General features: G+C 41.4%; 1 protein-coding gene across 1 annotated transcript in view; it reads left to right on the top strand.

Moving 5' to 3' along the window:
- Positions 1 to 1695: 1695 nt before the first annotated feature.
- Prkacb (protein kinase cAMP-activated catalytic subunit beta) overlaps positions 1696 to 7813 on the top strand; it is a 137238-nt gene continuing 131120 nt past the window's right edge. The window contains exon 1 of the mRNA XM_008826229.2: positions 1696 to 1818. Within this exon, the coding sequence (XP_008824451.1) occupies positions 1773 to 1818 (46 nt within the window). The 5' untranslated portion in view covers positions 1696 to 1772. The remainder of the gene's footprint in view (positions 1819 to 7813) is intronic.

Below are 7813 nucleotides of genomic sequence, written 5' to 3' on the forward strand. Positions count from 1 at the left end.
CTAGGGGCATCAAAAGAGCTATATGTGGGGGTATGTAGAAGAGTCCCATTAGAATCGTATTCCAATTCATTGCAGTCACAGTAGTGTCTGGTGATTAAGGCTATTTTCTCTCCTTGGTATGTGAAGCACATCTTCCCAAAAGAATGTGGCTTGCTATATATAATAAAAAAGGGACAAATGGTCCCTTCTGAAGTTATAGTTCTTCAATTTATTTCAGACTGAAATAATCAATATACCAACCAGGTACTTTTGAGATTGTATGCCTTTAACTTCTTCAGTTCAAATTCTCCTTCTATAGGGTGAACAGCTGTGCAAGCTTGGACAAGTCATTTAATTTCTCTGTGCCTGTTTGGTCTTAATGGTGGTAACACACATATTTCGTAGAGATCTTAGGACAAATTAGTTACTATTTATATAGTACTTGTGATGCAGTATACAGATGTAGATGTTTGGTAACTTAACAGAATTGACAGTAAGAAACTGCAGGAATAATTTGCTAAGAACCTTCCACAGTGACCACTATTTTTAGCCAGTGATGCAAGTTGAAAACAGAAATTTCTGAGAAATTTCCACCCATTAAATATCACTGTGCTTGATGCTCTGAGGACACAAAATAACGTTACATGGTCTCTGCTCTTTCAGAAGTTAGTCTTTCTCTTCTACATTTGAAATACGTGCTTATAGAGCAAGCTCAAAGGACTACAGAACAAAAAATACTAGAGGGCTATATAAATCGCCTAATAAAGTTCATAGAAAATTCAAGTACTCTAAGATGCATAGAAATATAAACAATTAGGAATGTATTTATTTTGGAATCTGCACATAAAGTTGCTAAATGATATGATGCCCATCAACAGTGGTTGTGTGAACACAGTAATATGTTCCTATGTTTCCATGGGAAATCTGACGGAGTCTGTGGGTTCGAAGAGGTGGGTCCATGGCGAGCGGACTCTGCAAGGAAACACTTCTACAGGTGATGGACTTGGTGGGTTCAGAGAAAACCTAGAAGTGCAATGGGAAGAAGCGTCAGTCATAGCCGGGAGTGGAGACAGGCATTCCCCGTGAGGACAGCAGGGTTCACAGGGCACAGAGGCGTGCACCAGGTTCCTATGGCGGCATAAAGGTCAGCATCCTCTCCAGCCCTGAACAAAGGGTAGCCTTTGCTGAGAGTATCGTCTCCCGCTCTGCGGAGAGGGCAGCCTGCGCCAGCGGAACGCGCGCGATGCAGCCACAGAAGTCAGCCGAGCCCCGGCACCACTGCACCGAACGCCAAGCTAGGGGGGGATTCAGAATCTTTCCACCCTTATAGTTTCCACGTAGCCTCCCACTACCTCGTGATGGGCTTCAAAACGCCCCGAGAAAACACACCGGGAGCCGGGGCCGAACTCCACCTCCAGCCCGCACAGACCTAGCTACTGCTGGCTAGGGTCTCTCGCCGACGTCACTTCCGGCGCGCCCGGTCGTGGAGAGAGCCCTGCCGAGACGCGCGGTGTACTGCTGCTGGGGACGCGCGGCTGTCGGGGGCGCGCCTGGAGGGCGGGCCGCGAGAAGGGGGAGTGTCTGCGCGCCGCTGCCGCCGCCACCGTTCCTGCCGCCGCCGCCGCCGCTGCCGCCGCCGCCGGTAGTTCGCCGCAGCCCTTGACGGAGACCCGGCTGCTCCTCCTGCCCGACACCTGGCTGCAGCGGCGCCCTGACCGGTGCAGAGGCCGGACGGCGGCGGGACGGTCCGGCCCCCTTCCCTTCCCGGACTCCTGCTCGCCTTCGCCCCGGTCATGGGGAACGCGGCGACCGCCAAGAAAGGCAGCGAGGTGGAGAGCGGTGAGTCGAGGGCCGGGGCAGGGTTGCCGGAGCGGGGCGCGGAGCGGCTCTCCGGGTCGGAGCCCCCAGAGGCCGCGCGCACGGGCCGGGCCTAACAGCGGCCGCCTGCTGCAGGTCCGGGGGCCCCCGGGGACCCACTGCCTTCTCTGTCCCCAGCTCGCGGCTGAGGGCCGAGCGCTCAAGGCCAGATGGAGAGCGCCAGGGATAGAGCGGTCCCCGTGATTCCCTTTCTCACTAGAGCGAGGAGGACTGCCACAATCTGGAACGCTTCCCCAAATATGGTCCTGGGAAAGAAGTCCCTTGTGGGATCCGCACTTTTGGTCTCCCTCCACCCAGCGCCCCCTCCACCCAGACCCTCTCTTTGGGAGCTACAGGTAGCAGTGGGGGAGTTGGCTTTTTTTTTTTTTTTTTTTTTTTTAACCTCCATCTTTTGGCTCCAACCCAGTCTTAAACATGGTGAGTGCTAGCGTGGCTCTCTGTAGGTGAGGTTAATCCTGACTGTTGGAGCTCATTCTGTGATTCCGTTAGATTAGGAATGGAAAACGTAAACCCAAGCAGCAACTTTATCCATTAGCGAAAAAGAGAGGCAGCCTTGTTTTAAGAAGCTAGACATCCAAGAATGAACTACAGTGCTTGTGAAACTTAAAGGTCTTTCGGAGTTGATGTGCTCCCAGACACGGTTGATTTGTTCTGAGAGCTGAAAGCTCAGACGTTCAGTACTTTACGCCAAATCGTAAGAAAAAAGGGTCATGAAAAATGCATTTCCTTTTCTTTGTTAGGTGCGTGCACTTTGGTTTTATAGATACATATACACGTGTAGTGAAACGGATTGTGAAACAAAAGTTGTTTGCCTTTAGAAAGCTCATGTTAGATTTCATAATTCAGAATGACCAAATAATAACCGTATTTTCTCTTTGTTTCATCCCCAGAGGTCAAGGACTTAAATTGGCAATGTATTCACGCTCATGTAAATAATAGCATTCAATGTTTCTATGTTTGTAACAAAAGGACGAAGCTAACTTTATAATTAGCTTGAAAGAAACAGCCTTTTGATCTTTATGAATGAAGTGGAATTGACTTAGGATTTAGCTGTTCATTTTGCGTAATGTAAACAATGAAATCAGATTTTATAGCCTATGTTTCATCAATAAGGTTTGGCGTTAATTGTCGAGAGTTCCAGGAAAAGTTCCATGAGCAGACCATTAAGGAACATACTTCAGTGTGTGATAAGGAGACTTGGAAAGCCGGTGTAGCAGAACTTTGTTATCTTTTATGAATTGCACAAATGTAGTAACCAGTTTACAAACTCGTGAAGAATGAGGTATGAAAAATTATTTATACCCACATGGCATTGCTATTTTCCCTGTTAAAGTTCTGTTCTAAAACTGTTGATTGTGTTACAAAAGTGTACTTGATAATTGAATCATACCAGTGATTTTTCTCAGGAAGTGCCATCTTGTACAGTTCTTGTATTTTAGTAATGATAGTACACTCGTCTGTTATCCATGCCTCGCTGTTACTCAGTCTCCAAGCCAGTTTCCTCCCTACACAGTGTTAATTTGAAACTTATAGCAGTGACAAAATCTTGGAATATGTGCAGAAAATGTAATGGGAAACTTAAATTTTTATGTAAACAAGTTTAAATTTGTTCTATGAATACTCTCTACAGTTTTAACTATCAGTGACAGTCTAGTTCTTAAGTTTTTGTGTAAGTTTATTTATAGAAACTGAAAGTCATTACAATAGTTTGAAAAAAAGTGTGAAGTGGCAAAAGAAGATAGTAAATGGTGTCTCAGGGAAAATGTTTGAAAACATTTGTCGCTACAATTTGTGGTTTCATTTGGAGCATGTTATCAGATGTGTTGCTTTTACTTTGTAGCAAGAGAAATTGTATCATGTTTTAAAACTTCAGGATAGAGCATGTCTTACCATTACATACCTAAGCATTCTGTGTATTTTAAAAATGAATTACACTTGAAATTTTATGTTTTAAAATTTGAATATAATTATTTCAGTTTCTCTTGATTAAAAAAATAAACATAGAAATATACACAATATTAGAGATCAGTCTGTGCAGTCATTCCACTTCAGGGCCAGCGAGCCTGACCTCAGAAGAAGCTGGGTTGGGATCATATTATTAATAACAGAATAAGGAATAGATCTGATCCTCTGACTGCATTCTGCACACCTAAATAATTAATTCATGTACTTTCAAAGTATTATCGAGTGTTTTGGATGTAGTTGTAGATCCTGTAGACCAAAGATTAAAATTTTTCCTATCTTGTCAAAAGTATGAACAACTAGAAGGCACATTTTAAGTGTTAATATTTTGAAAGTGGAATTCGTTGGGTCCTGGGTTGTGTTCATTAAAACCTACCCTCTCACTCACAAAAGAAAGGAGACTCCAGTCTCATCTCCAAGGCTTCTAGAAATAGCATTCCTTAAAGAATTTTGGTGTCTCAAAGAACAGTTCTTGCTGTTATCTGCCTATCATTCTATGTGCTTCTTAAATTACTCTTGAAATAAATGCCTTCCAGAATTTGAGTACATTTATTAAATATCAGCAAATACATAGAAGCATGGACTTAGAAACATGAGACTACAATTCTGGGAGATGTTTTCAGTTCTTATAGTTTGAGATTCTTTGATTTTGAATCAGTACCTACCATTTACTCATCTACCCTTACCAACACAAAAACACGTACCCTTCTTTTAACCTGCAAGATATTTTTATTTAGTTCATTTAAAAAAAAAATTACAAGGGCTAAAGAGATGGCTCAGCAGTTAAGAATGGTGGTGGTTCTTGCAAAGGGCCCGGGTTCGATTCCCAGCACCCACATGGCAGCTAACAACTGTCTATAACTTCATTTCCAGGGGATCCAACAGCCTCTTCTGTTCTCCGTGGGCATTGCACAACATGGGTGCACCTACCTACCTGCAGGCAATACATGCATACACATAAAATAAAAATAATAAAATTAAAAAAATATACATTACATATACAGGCTACCTATGGAACTGTGTATTGCACACTCATGGTAAAGGTGTTCAGGACTGTGGGTGAAAGTGTTGGTTGAGATTTGGATATAGAGTCTTCTCCTATGACTGGAAGTAAGAAAGCCACCCTGTATCCTGTATCCAACCCTGTATCCTATTGGTTATATAATAGGTCTGTATTATCCAACCCTGTATCCTATTGGTCTCTGAATATTTTCTAGAGAATCTCCATAAGCTCTTAAACTAGGCCAGGCATCCTGACATACCCCTTTAATCCTAGTCCTTGGGAGGCAGAGATAGGCAGACCTCTGAGTTTGAGGCCAGCCTGATCTGCATAGCAAGTTCCAGGCCAGCCAGAGCTATTTAGAGAGACCCTGTCTCAACCAACAGCAACAATCCTTGAGAGTCAAGAGAATTGATTGAAGAAAGTCATCAGTAGGTTAGGTTAAACAACATGCAAGTTTCTTAACGTCTTTTTGAGAGTCAGTGTGTGCCTTGCCTAGTTCTCCAGGAGCTTTTGGAGTGCAGTCATTACTTCATTTTTTAAAATGGGGAAACAAAGATACAGGGAACTAAAGTGGTGTATGACTTGTTCGTGTTGAACAGTAGTTAATCAAGGAGTGACATGTGAACTTAGGCAACCTAATCTCAGAATCTGAAACCCTATCCTCTTATTCTAAGTCGGTTGGGTGTCCAATGAGAAGGCGAATTCCAAGACACACACAATAGCTCACACTTTGTTTCAGTTTATCAATTACAACACACCTTGATTGCTTTCAATAATGACTTTATTTGGCTATGCTAAATATCTTAAATAAGGAAGACTGTTTTTCTCCTATGCTATTCTCTGGAGTCATTTTCATCATCTGTAAAATGAGGGTGAAGGACTGAACCTTGAAAATATTTTCAGATTTCACAGGTAAAATGTCAAATTAACCATATGTAATTAATTATGCCCTTGGAACCTTCATTACAATGTGTTTGTTCATTCCTCATGTGGAAATGTATACTTTATCTTCCTGTTAAGTAGCAAGCCAAATCTTATTTGAGTTTGTGTTGCATTATTAAAATATTTAGACTTTAGCATTTCCCTGTGGTTTCCAATAGTACTGTATGATGTAGCTTTCTGTGATGGTAACGTGTCTCCACCTATGCTGTTCAGTTAGTAGTAGCTACCTGTGTGTAGCTAGTAGGACTTGAAATGTGGCTACTGTCTCTGAAGAACTGAAATTTTAAGTTGTGCATCTCTGTTTGGTGTTTAGTATATTGACAGCCTATGTTTATGACATAGCTACCTTTATTTATAATAAAAATACCAACTCTTTCTGTAACAGGTAATTTGTAGATCTTCAAGAGTATATATAGATGAACAAAAAACTAGACTTCTGTTTTCTTATAAACTTCAACATTTCTTCAAAGTAATCATAAGTTTAGCAAATTATTATGGCTTATTAATTTGTGTATAACTCAAATTTAACAGAAATCAAGTTCCTTTTGGTAACTTTTAATACTAAATATTATATATACTTTGGTTGAACTTTTTAGGTTAAATATTGATCAGAAATTAATTTCATGATCTCTTACATTTGCTTATGTCTTTGAAGCTTTTATTTATCAGATTAGTTTTTAACGGTAACAGGTATTTGTTCCAATTCAATAGACTGGCAGAGGTACTTGGGAGTAATCTTCTAGGGCAAAAGAAAAAGAAAATATCAGAAGGGTTGACTAAGTTTTGATGCTAAACATGTATGCTCTCATTTAGTTCTTTGATTTTGTGATTCTTATTGTACCAATTGCTGAGTGAAATAATCTCATGTTCATTTTCCCTGTTCTGTTCAGGCTCCTCCATGTAGGATGTATATAAACTGTTTCTCATTGCTTGCACAGGATCATTGAGAAGCATGGCAGTCAGCTTAGAAAAATAAGCCAGGGTGATGGGCAGAAGGGGCTCTTGAGAAGGTCCTGGGTTAAGATCATGTCAGACAGTTGTGTTAACCATAGTCAATTTAGATAGTTGATTGAATTAATGAAATGAAGCAATTACTGTAATTTATAAAATTATGTGTACATGTAGATACTAATAAATGTTAACATACATATATGGCCAAATTTCCTCAGACAGATACATATTTGATTTTTAATTAAAAATTTATATTAAATAGAAAATATGGAATTTTTAAAAATACTTTATTTATTCTTTTTATTTTATGTGTATGAGTGTATTGCCTGTATGATTGTGAGTACACCCGTGTCATGCCGCAGAGGTCAGAAGAGGGCTTCAGATTCCCCTGGAACTGGAGTTAAGGACTGTTCATAGCCGCCATGTGGGTGCTGGGAATCGAACCTGGGTCCTCTGCAAGAGCAGTCAGTGCTCTTAACTTCTGAGCCATCTCTCCAGCCCCAGAAAATATGGAATTTTTAGAAAATAAATATATGTATATCAGTAACAGATTATAGCATTAATCCTTCTTTAAAGAAATACTCCTTCAAGAGCTAGAGATATGGCTCAGTGAATAAAGTGTTTGCCATGCAAATGTGAGGATCAGAGTTCAGATTCCCAGAATCCATATAAAGCCAGGAGCCATAGGGCACACCTGCAATCCAGTGCTCCTTGGGAGGTGAGGGGGGGAGTCGGACAGGGATAGAGGCAGAAAATCCCTGGAAGCTCTCAGGCCAGCTAGCCTGGTGTACTCAACTGCAACAACAGACACTTCTCAATCAAAGTGGAAGTTGAGGACTTACATCTGAGGTTGTCCTTTGACTGCTACATGTGTGCCCACACTTACATGTATGTGCATCATATCACATACACACACACACACACACACACACACATACACACACACATCTCCAAGAGTATTGTGTACTGGTGCCACACTTCAGTTATCCCAGTACTTGGTAGACCAGGACAGAAGGATCAAAGTTCAAGGCTACCCTGGGACACATGCACACAAAATGTCCTATAAAGCTCTTCTCCTTGTCACTTTATTCATTCATT

The sequence above is a fragment of the Nannospalax galili genome, unplaced genomic scaffold (assembly GCF_000622305.1).
Source record: "Nannospalax galili isolate Female #2095 unplaced genomic scaffold, S.galili_v1.0 scaffold9, whole genome shotgun sequence".
Lineage (NCBI taxonomy): Eukaryota > Metazoa > Chordata > Mammalia > Rodentia > Spalacidae > Nannospalax > Nannospalax galili.